Source organism: Geotrypetes seraphini, chromosome 8, assembly GCF_902459505.1.
Source record: "Geotrypetes seraphini chromosome 8, aGeoSer1.1, whole genome shotgun sequence".
Lineage (NCBI taxonomy): Eukaryota > Metazoa > Chordata > Amphibia > Gymnophiona > Dermophiidae > Geotrypetes > Geotrypetes seraphini.
This window is the reverse complement of record NC_047091.1, coordinates 38,821,321-38,842,525: the sequence shown is the minus strand read 5'-3', so window position 1 is coordinate 38,842,525 and position 21,205 is coordinate 38,821,321. Positions and strand designations below refer to the sequence as shown.

At 43.9% G+C, this 21,205-nt stretch overlaps 1 protein-coding gene across 1 annotated transcript in view; it reads right to left on the bottom strand.

The window, feature by feature from the left end:
- The window catches only part of LOC117364898 (cytochrome P450 2F2-like), a 180,354-nt gene that overhangs the window by 84,039 nt on the left and 75,110 nt on the right, over positions 1 to 21,205 (bottom strand). Inside the window, exon 6 of the mRNA XM_033954631.1 lies at positions 8,047 to 8,207. Within this exon, the coding sequence (XP_033810522.1) occupies positions 8,047 to 8,207 (161 nt within the window). The remainder of the gene's footprint in view (positions 1 to 8,046; positions 8,208 to 21,205) is intronic.

Below are 21,205 nucleotides of genomic sequence, written 5' to 3'. Positions count from 1 at the left end.
TTGTAACAGAGTAGACACCGAAGAGGGAGTGGAAAATATGAAAAAGGATCTGCAAAAGTTAGAGGAATGGTCTAATGCCTGGCAACTAAAATTCAATGCAAAGAAATGCAGAGTAATGCATTTGGAGATTAATAATAGGAAGGAACCGTATATGCTGGGAGGAAAGAAGCTGATATGCACGGACGGGGAGAGGGACCTTGGGGTGATAGTGTCCGAAGATCTAAAGGCAAAAAAACAGTGTGACAAGGCAGTGGCTGCTGCCAGAAGGATTCTGGGCTGTATAAAGAGAGGCGTAGTCAGTAGAAGGAAGAAGGTGTTGATGCCCCTGTACAGGTCATTGGTGAGGCCCCACTTGGAGTATTGTGTTCAGTTTTGGAGACCGTATCTGGCGAAAGACGTAAGAAGACTTGAGGTGGTCCAGAGGAGGGCGACGAAAATGATAGGAGGCTTGCGCCAGAAGACGTATGAGGAGAGACTGGAAGCCCTGAATATGTATACCCTAGAGGAAAGGAGGGACAGGGGAGATATGATTCAGACGTTCAAATACTTAAAGGGTATTAACGTAGAACAAAATCTTTTCCAGAGAAAGGAAAATGGTAAAACCAGAGGACATAATTTGAGGTTGAGGGGTGGTAGATTCAGGGGCAATGTTAGGAAATTCTACATTTTACGGAGAGGGTGGTGGATGCCTGGAATGCGCTCCCGAGAGAGGTGGTGGAGAGTAAAACTATGACTGAGTTCAAAGAAGCGTGGGATGAACACAGAAGATTTAGAATCAGAAAATAATATTAAAGATTGAACTAGGCCAGTTACTGGGCAGACTTGTACGGTCTGCGTCTGTGTATGGCCGTTTGGAGGAGGATGGGCAGGGGAGGGCTTCAATGGCTGGGAGGGTGTAGATGGGCTGGAGTAAGTCTTAACAGAGATTTCGGCAGTTGGAACCCAAGCACAGTACCGGGTAAAGCTTTGGATTCTCGCCCAGAAATAGCTAAGAAGAAAAAAAAAATAAAAAAAAAAATTTAAATTGAATCAGGTTGGGCAGACTGGATGGACCATTCGGGTCTTTATCTGCCGTCATCTACTATGTTACTATGTTAATCAATCAGGGCTTTAATCAATCAGGGCCGTAGAGTGCTCAAGAACTGCTCATGAACCACTCTACATTCACCCTACGTTAAACTATGCTGATGGTCTAGCATCTAGATATTTCTATTACATGATGACCAATACTCTTCCTTCCTCTCCCCCCCACACACTACCTCCTCTCCCCAAAATGGCTTTTGAGTGCTGCCCCTGCATTTCAAGTAACCCATTAAACAGAAGATAAATTTGGCATGTGCAACATTGCATTGTAAATGGCATAATTAATTGCTCTTAAACAGTTGTCTAATGTAAATAGTCCAGGTTTAGACAGTTTTTCAGTGCACAGAAGTACGAATACATGTACTTTGTAAGCTTAGTGGCCTTTCCCTTATACCTTTTCTAATATTAAAATGTAACATTTCAGAAATAGAAAAAAAGTCACCTGTAGAGATGCAGAGACTGGCTGCAAAGATTTGCATTTTTTCCTGTGTGATATCCTACCAGGAGATTATGGAAAAAAAAGTTTTTATTGCAGCTTCATCACGCCAGTTGGTGGGTATACAGGGAGAAAAAGTTATTCATCCCAGGTTGCACATAGAGTTAGGGGCAGATCTAGCTTTAAACTCATGAGTCTTAGAACTCTATGGTTAATAGTTTCTTGCAATAATTACTCAACCATTCTTCCTGTCTCAGAATCCCCATCCAGCATCAGGAGCAACCACAGCAGTCACCACAAGCTTACTAAAAAAAATATCAAAATCGTTGTGTTCATCCTCAAGCTATCATCCACAGATCACAGCCAGTTCTACTGTTTTATGGTTTGTTTTTATCTATTAAAACAATAAACAACGGGGGGGGGGGGGGGGGGGAGGAGGGCGCTAGAGGGCGCAATAAGTGATGGCAGCATAATTTGTAGGGCTCCGGTAACTTCAGACAAAAATCAAATAAAACATTGGGTTATTGTTTAAAGACAATAATTCAATCAACTGCACACTTTTCTAAGATCTTTTTACCTGCGATGGCGCGCTCCAAAGTTGGTAAGCGCCATAAACCTGAGCCTCAGTCTCTGAAGAAATCAATGAAGGATAAGCCGGAGCAGGAATCTATACAAACTTCTTAATGATTTATAATTTAGAAAAGAGATTTATTATTTAGAAAAACAAATTATAATTTAGAAAAAAGAACACTAATCCACTGATGTATTAAGTCCCGCTGGTTATAAGGTACCAAGTTTAAAAATCCAATGTGATTTGCGTTGAAGTAGCTTTCTTTGCCTGTCTCCACCCCGAATGTTCAGAATTTCTTTATCAATACAGAAACATTGAAGATCAGAGAATTTGTGTTTTATCTGTGTGCAATGTTCTACTAAGGGGGCATTCTGTTTTTCACATTTCAGGCTCGATTTATGTTCTGTCATCCTCGTCTTGAATGGACATGTGGACATCCCCACATACCATTTCTTTCAGGGACATGCTATTATGTAGATGATGTGATCAAAAGTACAAGTCAAAAAGTGTTTAATCACATATTTTTTACCATCTATCGGGTATGTGGGGATGTCCACATATCCATTCAAGACAAAGATGATATAACATAAATCGAGCCTGAAATGTGAAAAACAAAATGCCCACTTAGTAGAACATTGCACACACATGAAACATAAATTCTCTGATCTTGAATGTTTCTGCATTGATAAAGAAATTCCGAACATTCGGGGTGGAGACAGGCAAAGAAAGCTACATCAGCGCGAATCATGTTGGATTTTTAAACTTGGTACCTTAAAATCAGCGGGACTTAATACATCAGTGGATTGGTGTTCTTTTTTCTAAATTATAATTTGTTTTTCTAAATTATAAATCTCTTTTCTAAATTATAAATCATTACGTAGTTTTTAAATTATGAATTATTAAGCAATTATTGAATGACGCATGAGCGAAAATAAGAATGACATCAGAGAGTTTAAGAGCGCATGCGTGGCGTTTGCTAATCGCCAGCGTCATTTTTTGCTTCAGAACGGAAGCATAGCTGTTTAGTGAGTAGTCTCTTATATTGTTTTTATATGATTGCTTATAAGTGAATTTATTGAGTATCACAAGACCCCCGAAGAAGCCAATAATTTGGCGAAACGGGTCCCGTAGGGCCAGGAACAAAGCTACTAGTACGAGCTAGAGAAGAGCTGGCAAAAACTGAGATAGGTGCTGGTTCTTTTCCCATTGAAATATTTATTACACTAAGCACTTTAAGTTATTGAAAGCACAAAGGCCCTGATTCTGCAAAGTGTTCCCAATTGTAGGCAGCTGTAGGCGTCCTACAGCTGTCAAATCAGCCAATCGGGAGGCACTTTTTCTAAAAAAAATGTTCCCCAGGCAGGCCGCCTATATTGAAGGTGCCTCCAGGGAGCCTAGAGAGGCCCGCAAGCCCGCCTAAGCTCGTCTAAAGCTGGGCGGTAGCCTTAAGTGAACCTAGGCAGCCTTACGCATCTCCCTAGCAGAACGGGAGACGCTAACAATGTAGGCTATCAAAATGCTGGCCTACATGGTAACTAGATGTGGCCGCTGTACCTAATCGCAGCAAGGATCTCTTTGCCGTGATTAGAATAACAGCTGTGGCTACAGCCGCAAGTCTCCCCTCCCCCCAGCGATCGTGGCAGGAGGGTGCCCAACCACTCCTGCCGACAGAACCTGCCCCCCCAACGATCACTGGCAGGAAGGTGCTCAGCCCTTCCTGCCGACAGAACCCGCCCCCCTGATGATCACGGTAGGAGGGGGTACCCAACCCCTCCTGCCGACCCCCCAAGGGCCCTCCTGATGATCGTGGCAGGAGAGTACCCAACCCCTCATGCCAACCCCCAAACGGCCCTCCCGATGATCGTGGCAGGAGGGTGCCCAACCACTCCTGCTGACAGAACCTGCCCCCCCAACGATCGCTGGCAGGAAGGTGCTCAGCCCTTCCTGCCGACAGAACCCGCCTCCCTGATGATCACGGTAGGATGGTACCCAACCCCTCCTGCCGATCCCCCAAGGGCCCTCCTGCTGATCGTGGCAGGAGGGTACCCAACCCCTCCTGCTGACCCCAAAGGGCCCTCCCGATGATCGTGGCAGGAGGGTACCCAACCCCTCCTGCCGGCTCCCCCAACAGCCCCCCCTAAGATCGCCGACAGGAGGGTGCCCAACCTCTCCTGCCCGACCCCCCCAACAAATCCCCCCACCTCGGAATTCCCCCTTGGTCTTACTTTCAAGTTGGACTGGACGGCTCCTCGCATGTTCGGCCAGCAGGCCTGTCTCTGTCCAAATGAGGTAGGCCCGCCCCTCCCCTGCCCAACCCACAGGATCCTAGGGCATGATTAGTCCAGGCGCCTAAGGACCCTCCCGCTATAGGAGGGGCCTTAGGCGCTTGGGCCAATCAGGCCCTAGGATCCTGTTGATTGGGCAGGGGAGGGGCAGGCCCGCCTCATTTGGACGGAGGCGGGCCTGCTGGCCAGACGTGCAAGGAGCCATCCAATGATATTTGGCTCTTAGCCCTCATTGACATGTCAAACAGCACAGTATCATACGATAATGCCACTGGATTTTCCAACATGCAATTTATTTGACCCCCCATATTGATTTCCAAAAAGCAAGAATCAATGGACAATAGAATAATAAATGATCTAATGTCCCAGCTTCGAGATGACAGTGCCAGCATCTATTTGACTTAGAGCTATTTAACTTCTGTAAACAAACTGGGGTCTAAAATGCTCTATGTAACAGAAAAAACCAAGTTTGTCTCATAGATGCAGACACTATACATCTCATCCTCCAAGACCAAATTCGTGGCCATTGAGACGCAGTAATTTGATGCTTAATCTCAATGCTCCAAATGTCCCGAAGACCAGGCTGAACATTTTCTAATGTGCTAAGGAGTAGATAGTATTGCAGGTGAAGCTTGGGACATGTATGGTTGTATTATATTGGTTTTATGTATTTTTTGAAGAGTAGGGTTTTTGTTTCTTTTTTGAAGGTTTTGTAGTCTGATCGAAATCAGCAGATTGGTAAGTTGTCTGTCTAGTTTCGCTACTCTGGTGGCCAGTAGGTTGTCATACAGTTTTCTTCGTTTGACATTTTTGATTGGTGGGTGTGTGAATAGTGTGTGGGTTCTCCTGTATCTACTTGAGGTGGATTGAATTAGACGATTGTTCCAGTAGGCTGGGCTGTCTCAGTTTATAGCTTTAAATAGGGAGTGGAATTTGAAGTGTACTCTGGCTTGTATTGGGAGCCAGTGTGAGTCGTAGTATGCCTCTGTGATGTGGTCGTATTTTTTCAGTGAATAGATAATTCTTAGGGCTGTGTTTTGTATTGTTTGTAGTTGTTTTATCGTGGTTGCTGGGCAGGGGGAATATAGTATGTTGCAGTAGTCTATTAGGCCTAGAATTAGTGATTGTACCACGAGTTGGAATTATTTTCTGTTGAAGAATTTTCAAACTTGTCTTAGGTTTCTCATAATTAGGAATTATTTTTTTTATTTTGTTGATTTGTGGTTGCATGGTACAGCTTCTGTCTATCAGCACTCCAAGGAGTTTTAGCGTGGGTTGAATGGGGTATGAGATCGAGTTTATTACTAGATTTGTCAATGTTGGGGTTTTGCTGTTTTCTAGGAGGATGAAGTTTGTTTTGTCAGGGTTAAGCTTTAGTTTGTGTTCTTTCATCCATGTTGCTACTGTTTCAAGTGTTCTGTGTATTGTGCCTACCATGGAGGGCGCTGGTTGGTCGAAGGGAAGGAGAATGGTGATGTCATCTGCATAGTTGTAGGAGGTTAGGCCTAGTTTATCTAGGTAGTGAGATAGATGACAGGAGCCTATGGGAGACTTTTATAGGTTGTGAGACCCATTCCTATATTTTGCTGAAGTCACGGGCTTGTGCAAACTGGTTTCAGTTCAGATGCTGAGATGCTAATGTGTGGCATGTCAGTGTGTATTCTCAAGGACACCAACCAGTGCTGGAAAGACAATGAACAGTACTGAAAGGAAAATGCAAGTCAGCGAGACACTCCATCATCCGGGAACCTAAGAACTGATAAAGTGATGCTAAACTAAACTAAATCTTGGGTTTATATACCGCATCATCTCCACAAGTGGAGCTCGACACGGTTTACATGGTTTGGGAAAGAACGGAACTCCAATGGAATTATATAAGTAAGTAAGAAGAGAAGTTAGGTCTAAGAGTACCAGGGGGGGAAGGGGTTACATTTTGGAGAAGAGCCAGGTCTTCAGATGCTTACGGAATAGTAGAAGGGAGCTCAAGTTGCGGAGAGGGGAGGAGAGACTATTCCAGAGCTGAGCGATTCTGAAGGGGAGGGAGGACCCAAGTTTACCAACGAGGGAGATGCCTTTTAAGGAGGGGTAGGATAATTTTAGTTTTTGCGTGGATCTAGTGGAAATTGGATTTGAAAAATTCCAGGATAGAGGAATAAGAGGAGGAAGGATGCCGTGGAGGATCTTGAAGGTTAGGCAGGCACATTTAAAGTGGATCCTGGAGATAACAGGAAGCCAGTGGAGCTTGGACAGGAGCGGTGAGACATGGTCAAATTTACTTTTTGAGAAGATAAGCTTAGCCGCGGTGTTCTGGATTAGTTGGAGTCTATGGAGGCTTTTCTTTGTTAAGCTTAGGTAAATGGAATTGCAATAATCCAATCTGGGGAGGATGATGGATTGTACGAGGACGGCAAAGTGTTTTTGGTGGAAGCAGGACCTCACTTTCCTCAGCATGTGAAGGCTGCAAAAGCATTTTTTTATCAGGGAGTTGAGGTGGTCGTTGAAGGATAGTGAGGAGTCTATGGTGATGCCCAGAACTTTGTTAGAGAACTCCAACTGTAGAGAGGAGCCTGTGGACAATGGGATGGAGGTGGGTAGTTGGTCAAGTTTAGGGCCGAGCCAAAGTTGTTTCGTTTTGGACTCATTCAGTTTCATTTGTACAGTGAGGGCCCAGGATTGAAGGTTGGTTATGCATGAGGAGATGTTTGCTGCGAGATTGGTGAGTTCGCGTCGGTCTCGAGGAGGACCAGGATATCGTCGGCGTAAGTGTAAAGTATTTCTAAGGGGGGTAGGTGGAGGAGATTCAGGGAGGACATATAAATGTTGAAGAGGATAGGAGATAGGGGGGAACCTTGTGGGACTCCACATGTCGGTTTCCATGGGGAGGATGAGGTGCCATTCTTGGTAACGGTGTAAGAGCGAGAACGTAAGAAGTTCGAGAACCAGTCAAGGACTGTGGAGCTAATGCCTATCTCGGAGAGTTGGAAGATTATAATGTCATGATGGACAACGTCAAAGACTGCAGAGAGGTCGAATTGAAGGAGAACGGCGAATTTTTTGTGAGAATGAAGTTGTTGATGCTGTACCCATGTGAAGAATGGAAACTTCAAGAAGAAGAAAGTTCTAGAAGCTATGCCTGTCCAGGGCCTCCCAGGAAAGAATGAAGGCGTGGACTAAGAGAGGGTTAGATAGGCATTTGGTTTATCTCTATTCCCAGCCAGGGGAAGGATCTGAGAAAAAGATACTTTCTGTATAAAACCCCCATGCTGTGGCAGAGATTCCTTATAGAGACTACGCCATGCTTACAGATGCTGCCATTGTTCGTATGAGGTTTTTTTTATCTCCATTGTATATGTTCAAACTGATTTATTTCTGATTTGACAAATGCTGCTATAATACTTATTACTAGAATAAAACTTTATTTCCTTTGGAATATACAATGTAATCTTGTTGATTTTTATTTTTGGGTTTTTTTCCATCACATCGGACACTCCCAGTAAGGAAAAGTAGTAGCCTTTCACTTCAGTAGGAGCTGATGGAAGCAATGTATAAGTTGAAGAGTGTGGGAGACAGAGGTGATCTTTGGGGTACTCCGCAGGGGTTGGACCATGGTTCTGATTTTTCTTTCTTTGTTTGTTGTTATAATGCTGTAAGAAAATAAATAAATCTTTTACCTGTGACAGTGGTGAGTCAAACAGCTTTGCAAACTGATTTAGAAGTTTAAGCAACGTAAGGAATTCCTTGTCCTCATACTCAAATCGATTCCCAAAGACAATAGAGCTGATGACATTGGAAGTAGACCGGCTGAGGTAGAAGGTGGGGTCAAAGAATGAGCCTGGAGTAGAGAAAATGAAGAGCTTCAGCATTCTCCAAAAAATAAATACCACAGAATGGACAGTTAAGTTTATCTTCAATTTAACCTGTAATCTGTTCTGAGCTCTTTGGAAAAAATGGGATAGAAAATGAATGAATTAAATAAATAAATTCCAAGGATGATAGCATTACAAGGAGTAAATCCTCAATCACTAGTATACAAAGTTTTAATGTGGAAATAAATTAACATATGTAATCTGAAGAATAACGAAGAATATCATAAGCAGATTCATTAAGAAGGGGAGGCATTAGGATGCAACTACTAATTGGCTGACTGCCAAATAATTTTGCACCTGGTGAGTGCAAATAGAGTACATGCCATAAGGATGGGCTTGAGGCAATGCTGGTTTTATGCCGATTGTACTAATGGACTTGTATCGCCTGCCTTTATTTATTTATTTTATTTTGCTTGGTTTATAAATCAACAGAACCAGTCTCTATTAGGTTATGACATTGTATGCCTTTATTATTTAAATTATTTTTTATTAGATAAATACAGTGTACAATATATAAATGAATAACTACAATCATGTATGACATATAAGTATAAATTCAAAAGTAAACAATTCATATATTAATGGTATAAACTTTGTTTCAAATACAATTAGAATAAAAGAAAGATTATTTAACTATTACCCTCTCCCAACCCGCCCCCCCATTCCCCTTCTCAAGACTGCATATTAAATAAATAAATAAATTTATGATCTACTCATTAAAACACAACTTCGTGCAGTAGGTGTCAATGTATTTAAAAAAGGTTGCCAAATCATAAGAAATAATCTTCCTTGCTTCATCTCCCAATCAGAAATAGACGTGGAGGGGCATAATAAAAAAACAACATATAAGTCCCCTTTTGGCCTAAGTCCTTAAACGTTCAAAGCAGAAGCAGGAAAAGTGTCCATAACCAAAACAAACGTCCTTGTTTTGATTATGGCCTGCCTCTACTAAACGCTCAGATCACCACTACGTCTACAAGTACACCCCCACGAAGTCTACACTTTTTGCCCATAATGAACCAAAAAAACGCCTAAGCCCCAAACATCCAACAGAAGGGCTTTTAGGCGAAGGAGGAGCCAGTCCTTCGCCTAAAAGCTAGATTCTGTAACCGGTGTCTGTCAAAAACGACACCGGTTACATAACCCCCCCCCCCCCACAACGATCCAGGCAGGAGGGTGCCCAAGCCCTCCTGCCATGTCGAACCGCGACCCCCCCCTGACAACATCGGGGCAAGAGGGAGCTCAAGCCCTCTTGCTCCGTCCAACCGCGACCCCCCCCCGACAACATCGGGGCAAGAGGGAGCTCAAACCCTCTTGCCCTGTCCAACTGCGACCCCCCTGACAACATCGGGGCAAGAGGGAGCTCAAGCCCTCTTGCCCCGTCCAACTGCGACCTCCCGACAACATTAGGGCAAGAGGGAGTTCAAGCCCTCTTGCCCCGTCCAACCGCGACCCCCACGGCAACATCGGGGCAAGAGGGAGCCCAAGCTCTCATGGCCCCTGAACCCCCCTCTCCGAAAGGAACAGGCCAGGAGAGAACCCAAGCTCTCCTGGCCCCGGCGACCCCCCCTCTGAAAGGAACGGGCCAGGAGAGAGCCCAAGCTCTCCTGGCCCCGGCAACCCCCCTAATGGATTGGGCCAGGAGGGAGCCCAAGCCTTCCTGGCCTTGGCGACCCCCTACCCCCCACCCCCCACTATAATACGGGCAGGAGGGATCCCAGGCCCTCCTGCCCTCGATACAACCCCCCTCCCCCCAATGACCACCCCCCCCAGAACCCCCAATCGCCCCCACCGCTGACCCGTGCCCCCCCCGGCCGACCCCATGACTCCTCCACCCCCACCCCCCTTCCCAGTACCTTTAATGTTGGCCAGACGGACTGGTGCCAAGCCTGCCCATCCGGCAGGCCAGCCGGGTCCAGAATGGGGCCGGATTGGCCCAGGCGGCATAAACCCCACCCACAGGTGATTACATTTCAAACAAGAGCCCACAGATATAATTGTTGCCCTATAAGCTCTCCAAGGTGCTATATACAATCGACAAATAAATTTGTAACCCATTTCAAAAAATGAAATGTCACGTAATAAATCATATAATAATTGCAAAAAATGCTTAACATGAGCACCTTGTAAATTTATTTGTACCTCAATATTCCAATCAGAGACCACTTTATCATAATCTATAGAATGAGAAAATTCCAACATTGAATACCTAAAATATTGAGCCTCTAACTCAGTGATTCCCAACCCTGTCCTGGAGGAACACCAGGCCAATCGGGTTTTCAGGCTAGCCCTAATGAATATGCATGAGAGAGATTTGCATATGATGGAAGTGATAGGCATGCAAATTTGCTTCATGCATATTCATTAGGGCTAGCCTGAAAACCCGATTGGCCTGGTGTTCCTCCAGGACAGGGTTGGGAATCACTGAGTTAGAGGCTCAATATTTTAGGTATTCAATGTTGGAATTTTCTCATTCTATAGATTATGATAAAGTGGTCTCTGATTGGAATATTGAGGTACAAATAAATTTACAAGGTGCTCATGTTAAGCATTTTTTGCAATTATTATATGATTTATTACGTGACATTTCATTTTTTGAAATGGGTTACAAATTTATTTGTCGATTGTATATAGCACCTTGGAGAGCTTATAGGGCAACAATTATATCTGTGGGCTCTTCCCCTCTGCCTCTCCGCTCCTGCAATACAAGAAGAACAAAAACAAAAACGCTGCCGAGGTTTACCTCGTGCCCTGGCTCCCTTCTTCTTATAGGGGGAGCCCGGGCCCGATGTAACCTCTGACGCGGGTGGGGGTGGGCGGAGCTAACTCTCGCCGCGACCCCGGTCTAACAGCCTGCTCTGGCTGTTTCCTCCTGCCTTCCCCTCTGCCTCTCCGCTCCTGCAATACAAGAAGAACAAAAACAAAAACGCTGCCGAGGTTTACCTCGTGCCCTGGCTCCCTTCTTCTTATAGGGGGAGCCCGGGCCCGATGTAACCTCTGACGCGGGTGGGGGTGGGCGGAGCTAACTCTCGCCGCGACCCCGGTCTAACAGCCTGCTCTGGCTGTTTCCTCCTGCCTTCCCCTCTGCCTCTCCGCTCCTGCAATACAAGAAGAACAAAAACAAAAACGCTGCCGAGGTTTACCTCGTGCCCTGGCTCCCTTCTTCTTATAGGGGGTGCCCGGGCCCGATGTAACCTCTGACGCGGGTGGGGGTGGGTGGAGCTAACTCTCGCCGCGACCCCGGTCTAACAGCCTGCTCTGGCTGTTTCCTCCTGCCTTCCCCTCTGCCTCTCCGCTCCTGCAATACAAGAAGAACAAAAACAAAAACGCTGCCGAGGTTTACCTCGTGCCCTGGCTCCCTTCTTCTTATAGGGGGAGCCCGGGCCCGATGTAACCTCTGACGCGGGTGGGGGTGGGCGGCTATGATGGTTTCGGTGCTATGGTCTGCGCGGAAGCCTGATTGGTAGTCACTTAGGATGTTGAATTTTTCCAGGTATGCGGAGAATTCTGCCTTTACCACCCCTTCTGCTATTTTGGTGAATAGGGGGATGCTTGCGATCGGTCTGTAGTTAGATGGGGAGTTTGGTGGTTCTTTCACGTTTTTTATGATTGGGGTAATTAAAATATGACCTTGCTCTGGTGGGAAGTTTCCTGTGGATAGTAGAAAGTTAACCCATGTCATCATGTTGGCTTTGAAGTGGGTTGGGGCAGTTTTCATGATGTTTGGGGGCATGTGTCCAACTTGCAGAAGGAGTATGTATATTTGTTGTAGTAAGTATTAAAGGTTTGCCAGTCAATTGTTGTGAATTGTTTCCAGCTTAGGTTTGTTCTGGACCCTGGGTCTGGGTTAGATATATCGGAGTCTGGGAGAATGGGGAACAGCTCGAGGGGATTGGTCCTGGTAGGTAATGTTAAACTTAATTTTTGAATCTTGGTGTTGAAGAAGTCTTCTAGGGTTTTGGCAATTAAAGTGGATTCTTCATGGATGTTTGTGATAGTCTCAATGTTGTATAGGTCGTTAACCAGTTTAAAGAGGTTGCTACTGTTGGTTTTAATGTTACCGATTTTGTGAGAGTAGAAATTTTTTCTTTTTTCCTTAGTGAGGTTTTTGTAATTTTTTAGTTTAAGTCTCCAGGCCAGTCTGTGTTCTTGGGTTCCGGATTTTTGCCATAATCTTTCTGCTTTTCTGAGATCCTTCTTTAATAGTAGCAGTTCTGAATCAAACCATCCCTTCTGATTTGTGGTTCTAATTCTGCGGGTTTTAATGGGGGCAATCTCGTTTAGTATGTTAGTACTGTCCTTGATCCAGGAGGTCATGAGTTGATCCATTTCTTCGGTTTGATTAGTGATTATTTCAAAGCGGGACCAGAATTCCACTGGGTCTATCCTTCCTCTGGTGGTGTGGGTTTTGATGGTTCTTGTTTTGCTGCTTTTAGAGGGTTTATGTTGGCATCCTATGGAGAAGGTACAAAGTCTGTGATCAGACCAAAGAGAGTCTGTCCAGTTGCCTTGTTTCCAATAGAATTTGGGGTTGGACTGTTCCTTGGAGGAGAAAGTCACCAGGTCTAACTGATGACCTCTTTGGTGGGTTTTGATTGGGGGGGATTTGGAGTAGCCTAATTGGGCGAGCAGTGACCAAAAATCCGAGCTTTCTGGTAGGTCTGTTTGCTCAAGGTGGATGTTAATGTTTCCGCATAGTAGGTTGTAAGGACTTGTTAAAGAGTTAGATAATATGGATTCCGCGAAGTCCTCCTTGGCCAGGGTCCATTTTTTTGGAGGGATGTAGAATAGAGTGATAGTTAGGGAGGAGGCCAGGGATTTTGAGGAGAGAGAGATGGTTAGTATTTCTGAGTTGGGAGAGGATATTGTATTGAGTATGGCGCAGTTTAGCTGGTCTCGAAAGATTATTGCTAGTCCTCCTCCTCTTCCCCATGTTCTGGCTAGGGAGAGAATCTTGAATCCTGGGGGTAGACAGTCTTTGATGATGATATCCTTATCTGATTGCAACCAGGTTTCCGCGAGTAGGACAAAGTCCGGGTTAGTTTCGATCAGCCAATCTTTAATCAGAATAGATTTGTTCTTCATTGATCTGATATTTAGGTAGAAGCCTAGTAGGATCTGGTGGTTGGTGTGATCGATTGAGGAGTAGTGAGAGTAGGCGAGTTTTTTTAGTGATCTTGGTTTTTTTAAGCGAGGCTTGGCCGATTTGTGGGGGGGGGGGTTGGGGGGCAGATTAGTGTTTGGGTGGTCTTGTGTGGAATGTAGAGTGAAAGTAGGGGTTTTGGATTTTACCGAGCGGTATAGGGTGAAGTGGATAGGGATGGGGGATGCGTTAGGAAGGTCTGTATTGCAGAACCTAATGGTGATCAGGTAGAGTAGGAGCAGTGCTACGCATTGTTGAGTGTTTGGCCAGGCCATGGTGTAGTGCTCGTCGGGCAACAGTGGTCAGGGATTGGTAGTTTGCAGGGGTGATGTTGTGGGGAGAAAAGTGGGAGGAGTGTGGGAGCCGTGTAAGCTTGGAACCGTATTTCTCTTGATTTTTGCTTGGTTGATCAGGCTTATCCTGGGAGTGATTTGAAAATTAATTGACAATTTATTACAAATTTGACACCAAGTAACTCTTAAAGGGGCCAGCAAAAAGTAATAAGGGTTCTTCAGGACAGCAGATTCCAATCTAGTAGGATTCAAAAGGTAACTACAAATGAAAAGGCTTCCAAAAACAAAGTTCCACTGGAGTCCAAGAAAAATAAGATGAAGTGAGAAACCAATCATGTATATGCCTTAAATGACAAGGCTCCACAAATTGGTGTAAAGATAGTAAACCAAGGCCACTCTTTTTTATTGATAGAGCTACCGTATTCAAAGGAAGTCTTTGTTTATAATTACCTAGACTCCCCTCACCACTATTTTCCAGTGCACATACATACAAAAGAAGTATGATTTAACTACCTGAAATAAATGTTCTACAGGGAACTTGGGAAAGAACATCAGTTCAGTGTAAATACCATCAACTAAAACAGAAACATATTGTGGAGAAACTTATGAGACATTTACCACCCTCCTTGTGAAAAAGTACTTCCTGATGTTATTCCTGAGTCAACCCCCTCCTCCCCCCACATTCTAAATTTATGACCTCTAGTTCTACCACTTTCCCTGCTCTGGAAAAGGTATGTTTGTATACTAATACCTCTTTTTTAATTTTTTAATTTATATACCACTCATAACCTACTTGGTGTACATTCAGGTACTCAAGCATTTTTTCCTATCTGTCCTGGCAGGCTCACACTCTCCTTTCCTCCAAAGTGTGCATCTTCATTGTTGTTGTTGTTAGGTGCCATTGACTTGTATTCGAATCCTAGCGACTTGATGATCACATCATCAAGTTTTTGTGGCAGAATACAGAAGCAGATTGCCGGGCCTTTCTTCTGCGCAGTATAAATTTGATGTTGTCGTCATTGTTGCATTAAACGCAATCCTCCGCCTCCAACACTGTCCATCTGCTGCTGCCCAGATGGGTGGTACATCATTAGTCTGATATCTCTGCTGAAATCTGTCCTCCTTGAGAAGCCCTGCTGGTAGTGAAACTACCGATGGCATAGCTTTCAACTTCTGATATGCGCACAAGCCCCAGTGGCATGATGAGCCCATGGACCATGACTGGGGACATCTTCATTACATTAATATTTATGGATCACTAATATGCCCTAGAAGAAATTCAATGTGATTTACAATTTAGAAGAATCTGGCTATGTCCAGGATTTACATGATTTCATTAGAATTCATGACATAGATATCTCGGTTTGTGTTCCTGTAGGCGTACGATTAGGGTATATGGTTTGGAGAGAAAATTTTCCATATCTGGTGTTGTAATCTTGAGTTCTGGTATGAGCGTCACTTTTCTGGTTTGTGCGGTGATGGGTATGTAGAAAGTTTGATCATCTATCAAGATGGGAGAGACAGTTCGTGTCTTGTTTGGTTTCTTTTGGTCGTAATCTTTTGTTTATGTGGGGTAGTAAGATATTTTCCAAATAGGTTTATAGGCCTTTACAAAAGTGTTAGTAGGAAGGGGTGTTCCTTAATTGTGCTGGTAAAGGATTTCACCATTTTGCTGCTAGGCATGGAAAGGTTGTAGAGTGAATAGTTTTATATTTGATTCCTTTAAGATTTGGGAATCTTATTCTCATATGGTTGCTGATCAGGTTGTATTTGTCATTCAGTGGAATTTCTAATAAATTCAATATGTGGTCTGGTATTTCGCCATGAAAAATTAAAAAGGTCAGTGTACATAATTTAAAAATGCACCTTGCTTCTAAGGGGAGCAACTGTAGTTCGAGGTATAGGGATGTCACTTCATCATATTTAGTTGCAGAGAAAATAAGTCTGGCTGCTGCATTTTGAATGGTTTGTAATATTTTTTGTATACAGTATTTTCTTTGCATCCTACATAAAGGACATTGCAATAATCTATTTGGGATAGTACTAGTGACTGAAATAAGATCTGAACATTTTCTTTGTCAAAACAATGCCAAATTTGTTTTCTCAATGTTGTAAATATTTTTGTAACCCCTGACCTCCTATGGTACTCGGTGGCCAGTTATGTACACAGGCTCAGGCGCTTCAGCCCCCTCCCAAGAGAGTAGCTCAGGTGCCCCGGGCTCATAAGGGACCTAGACCTCTCTCCATGCAAAAGATGATGCACTAGGGTGGGGCCTAAGGCTGGCATTGCGTCGCGGGCCGGGCAGAGGAGAGGAGCATGAGGATTTTGCGGTTCCTCCTGCTCCCGAAGACTGGATGTGTATGGAGCAGAAGGGACTAAGCACTCTTCCTGCTCCCAATGTTTAAGGTATGGGGGAGGGGGATGGGGACGGGACATTCACCCACGTCCGGTAACAGGAGGGAGTCAGCATCCCTCCTGCTGTTTGTTTGGGAGGGAAGTCGGGAGTCGTCATGATATCAGGAGGGGGTCAGCATCCCTCCTGCCATATTTTGGATCGCGGTATTCGGGGGAGCACCAATGGCAGGAGGGAGGGAGTTGGCATCCCTCATGCCATTTGTGGGTCAGGGGGGCACATTTGTTTGGGGAGGCATTTTTTTGATAGGTCTGCCTGTCTTGTTCATTTTTTTAGTGGGGCAGATATTTTGCGTGTGTAACACAGACCGCTATCATATCACCCCTGAGCCGTCTCTTCTCCTAGCCGCTTTAGCCTTTCCTCATAGGGAAGTCATCCTATCCCTTATCATTTTTGTTGCCCTTCTCTAATTCCACTATATCTTTTCTTGAGATATGATGACCAGAACTGCACACAGTATTCAAGGCACAGCCACACCATAGAGCAGTGGGGCCCACACTTTTTTGGCTTGCGAGCTACTTTTAAAATGACCAAGTCAAAATGATCTACCAACAATAAAATTTTTAAAAAACACAAAGCACACTGTACGAAGAGAAAACGTTAATTATCATTTATATTTGGGGGGTTTTCAAAGAGGTCAAGGCAGATGACTTTAAAATATGCAATGTCACCTCAGTAACAATTATACAAAAATAGACAAATAAACCCTCTCCCCTTTTACTAAACTGCGATAGCTGTTTTTAGCACAAGGAGCTGTGCTGAATGACCCTCATGCTGCTCCCGATGCTCATAGGCTCCCTGCGCTAAAAAAACACTATCGCGCAAAATATAGACAGCAGATATAAATTCGGACACATTTTGAGCACTAAATTTAAAATAAAATCATTTTTCCTACTTTTGCTGTCTGGTGATTTCATGAGTCTCTGACTGTAAAACCAATATTTCTTTCTTTCTGCCTCCTGCATGCTTTCTCTCCTCCAGACTTCATTCCATTTCCCAATCAACATCTCTCTCTGTCCCTCCATGTATCCAACTTTTTCTTCCTCTCTCCCTGCCTCCCTTTCTTTCTCTCTCCCTGCCCCTTTTCTTTCTTTCATTCTCTCTCCCTGCCTCCCTTTCTTTCTTTCTCTCTCCCTGCCCCCCTTTGTCTGTTTTTCTTTCTCCCTGCCCCCTTTTTCTTTCTTTGTCTTTCTCTCACCCTGCCCACTTTCTTTCTGTCTTTCTTTCTCTATCCCTGCCCCCTATCTTTCTTTCTTTGTCTGTCTTTCTCTCTCCCTGCCCCCTTTCTTTCTTTCTTTGTCTGTCTTTCTCTCTCCCTGCCCCCTTTCTTACTTTATTGGTCTTTTCTTCCTGCCCTCCCCCAAGCCACGGCCGCCGATTTCTCCCTGCTTCTTCGACGCCAGGCCAGGCATGTACAAGCACTGGGCTCAAAGCCTTCTTCCCCGACTTCAAGTCTGACGTCGGAGAGGAAGTTCTGGACCAGCTAGGCAGCGATTGACTGGCCTGGAATTTTCTCTCTGATGTCAGAATTGACATTGGGAGGGGGGGAGGCTGTGTGCCCGACGCATGTACGCACCTGGCCTGGCATCGGTGAAGCAGGGAGAACAGGACGCAAAGGCAACATGAGTATCTCGGAGCCTGGGATGGACTCCGCAATCAACTTGCTGTGCCTTTGCGATCGACCTTTTGGGCACCCCTGCCATAGAGTGATACAAGGACATTATAACATTTTCATCTTTGTTTTCCATTCCTTTCCTAATAATTCCTAACATTGTATTTGCTTTCTTAGCTGCTGCCGTACATTGAGCTGTGGGTTTCAACGTATCCTCAACAATGACACCTAGATCCTTTTCCTGGGCAGTGACTTCTAACACAGAACCCAGCATCACATAGCTATAGTTCAGGTTCCTCTTTCTCACATGCATCACTTTACACTTGCTCACATTAAACGTCATCTGCCATTTTGATGCCCAGTTTTCCTGTCTCAAAAGGTCCTCTTGCAATTTTTCACAATCCTCTTTTTTTTTCCAATTCTTTATTCATTGTAACAGCCAACACAAAGTGCACCAGATTAACCAACAATAGGTACAAAAATAAAACAGCACTCATTACAATCAAATAACAAGATAAGTACATATTGTAACCCGCACTGTAGCCTAGCCATGGGACTCCTCACTGCCCCTAGTGGTTACAGTCCAAAGTTGCATCAGCGTGTGACTCATTAGGGAGTCACCCTGCGGACACTGTATTAATAAGTAAATTAAACAAAAAACAGAACCAAGGCACACAGCTCCAGGGATGGTTCTCCAAAAGAAAATTTTATGTCAGAACGGCAAAGTTCAAAACAAATAATGCAAAGTGCAAAAACAAAGCAAAAATATCCAAAAGGAAAACTCTGGTTGCTTTCAGGATTTTCTCCTCATCAAAGTCAGTACTGTGCTCTGGGAATCTGCTCTCATCAGAGCTCCTTACAATAAGGCTTCCAAAAGCCTGCTCCTAGCAGGTTTCTCAAAATGCAGTTCTCCTGCTTTAATTTCTCAAACACACTCAGTCTCTGCACAAGCCTCCAGCTTATTTTGTAGCACGGCTGGGTTCAGGGGAGTGTCTCAGGTTTGCCTTGCCAAAAGCACTAAACAGCTTTCAAAAATCCCTCCTGGTTTTTAGCAAACCTCTCCCCACAAAACACTCCCAGCTTTTTAAACAAACTGTGCTGAGAATCAGAACAGTGCAGTATCAAAACCTCATAGTTCAAATAGTCACTGTAGCTGGCTGGAAAACAACCACCTCAGCCAAAATAGCAAACAAAAACTCCCCCAAACTCACAGCTTGCAGTTCAGTCCTTGAAAAGGGTTGCCAAGCCTACTTCCATTGGCTCAGGAGCCACTTCCAAGCTCTCCTTGCAACTCCAGTTGCATTTCTTCATCTGCTTCCAACAGCTCTGGAGTGGAGCCAGCCTCTTCCACTTCCATGGGGTCACAGGTATTACCCCTGCTGGCCCTGGGAAACTCCTCTTTAGGGAGAGACCTGAGCTTCCTTCCTAACCTGCCCCATAGCTTGCTAGCCTCTACTAGCTTTTCAAAAAGGGAGCCACACCCTGCTCTAGCTGAGCTTGCTCTCCCAGGGGCTTCTCTCCGGCTCCCCCGATGGCATTGGGGAAACAGCCTTCCTGACTATTCCTGGAAGGAGGTTTAAAACCCTTGTCCCTAACCCTGCTATGTGCATGGTGCTGAAAGTGTGGGGCTTCCTCTTCCCCCCATTCCAGGACAAGTGCCATTCTCCAGTGGGTTATTTTGGTACTGGTAGCTAGCCCTGGCAATCCCCTTTCCGGACTTCTCTGTACCCTTTCTTCCAGCTTTCCACGGGACCTTGGCAGGCACAGCGCCTGGCTGGTCACAATATCCATCCTCCCACCCACCCATCCTGGATGTGTATAACCTTCATTCAGAAATCAAAGGGTAATACAAATAATCAATTCTTACAAAATTTTGTTAATGGATCCCAAACCTCCTTAAATTTATTATAATTGTAACAAATTCATACATTCAAACTTATAAACTTGGCATAAGGTTTCCCACCAAATAGTTATAATTTAGCCTATCCCAATTTTTCCAGTTTTTCGTGATTAATTGCAAAGCAACTCCTGTCAGGATTAGAAGTAATCTATTCTTATTTGTATCAATTGGTCTCTTGGGTATTAAAAGAGTTCCAAACAACACAATGTCATATGACAATGGCAGTGAGACTTCCAATACCATATTGATTTGACCCCATATGGATCTCCAGAATTTAAGTATCAAGGGACAATAGAACAGCATATGATCCAGTGTCCCTATATCGAGATGACAGTGCCAGTATCTATTTGACTTAGAACTATCTAACCTTTGCAACCGAACAGGGGTCCAGAAAATTCTATATAACAGAAAAAACCAAGTCTGTCTCATAGATGCTGATGCTGTACATCTCATCCTCCAAGTCCAAATCCATGGCCATTGAATAGCAGAAATTTGCTGCTTTGTCTCAATGCTCCAAATGTCTTTTAGACTAGTTTTAGATTTTTTATTCAGATGCTCAGATATTAATTTATACCACTTAGCTGCCTGATTCCCTAGCAAATCTGTCTGGAAGCATAGGCCCGGCAAGCTATACTGATTTTTTAAAATTTTGCCAATCAGGGAACCCCTTCTGAATGGCCTACTTCAACTGTAACCACTTATATGCTTGAGACTTTGAAATACAGAATGATTGTTGCAATCATGAAAAATCAAACATTTTCCCATTTATCACATCATCTAACATGCGTATACCTGCCTGCATCCAATGCTTCCAGAGGATGTTAGACTCGCTAATTTGAATCCTGGAGTTCAACCATAAGGACTGACATGTGGATTGATGAATTTGAATAGGTGTTAGGTTATTGATAAATTTTAATGTATGCCATGTGGAGAATAAAATTCTATTGTCCTTATAAATCTGAGGTAACTTCATACTTAAAATATGACACAATCGCAATGGGGACAGGAGTTGCCATTCTAATATTAGCCAGTCCGGAAGATGCTCCAAGACTTCAAGAAGGATCCAATACATACCGTGCCACATGATAAAAGCTTGGTGGTATCTATAGAAATTTGGAAAATTTACCCTACCCATCGCAATTGGTTTTTGTAAAAATACTAAAGCAATTCTAGCAGTTTTGCCCAGCAAAATAAATTTTGTGAGAATACCATTTCATTTTTTATAAAAGGACCGGCAACATTCTCATTTGGTAACAAACTACAGGCAAAATCATCATTTTTACAGTTTGAACTTTCCCCCACCAAGAAAGATGTAGTGGGATCCAATGCTCACACATTTCTTTGACTTTCAGCAATAAGGATTTTTCATTTACTGACATTGTGTCTTCCAATGTTTTCTGAATCATAATACCTAAATATTTTATACCCTCTTCCTTCCAAAGAAAAAGTAATTAATCAAATAATCCTTTTGCACAATGCAAATTTAGCGGAAGAACCTCCGATTTGCTCCAATTTATTTTATATCCAGAAAATTTGCCAAATCGATCTATCAATTCCAGTAAACGCAGAATGGTAGATTCAGGATTTCTCAAATGAAGCAAG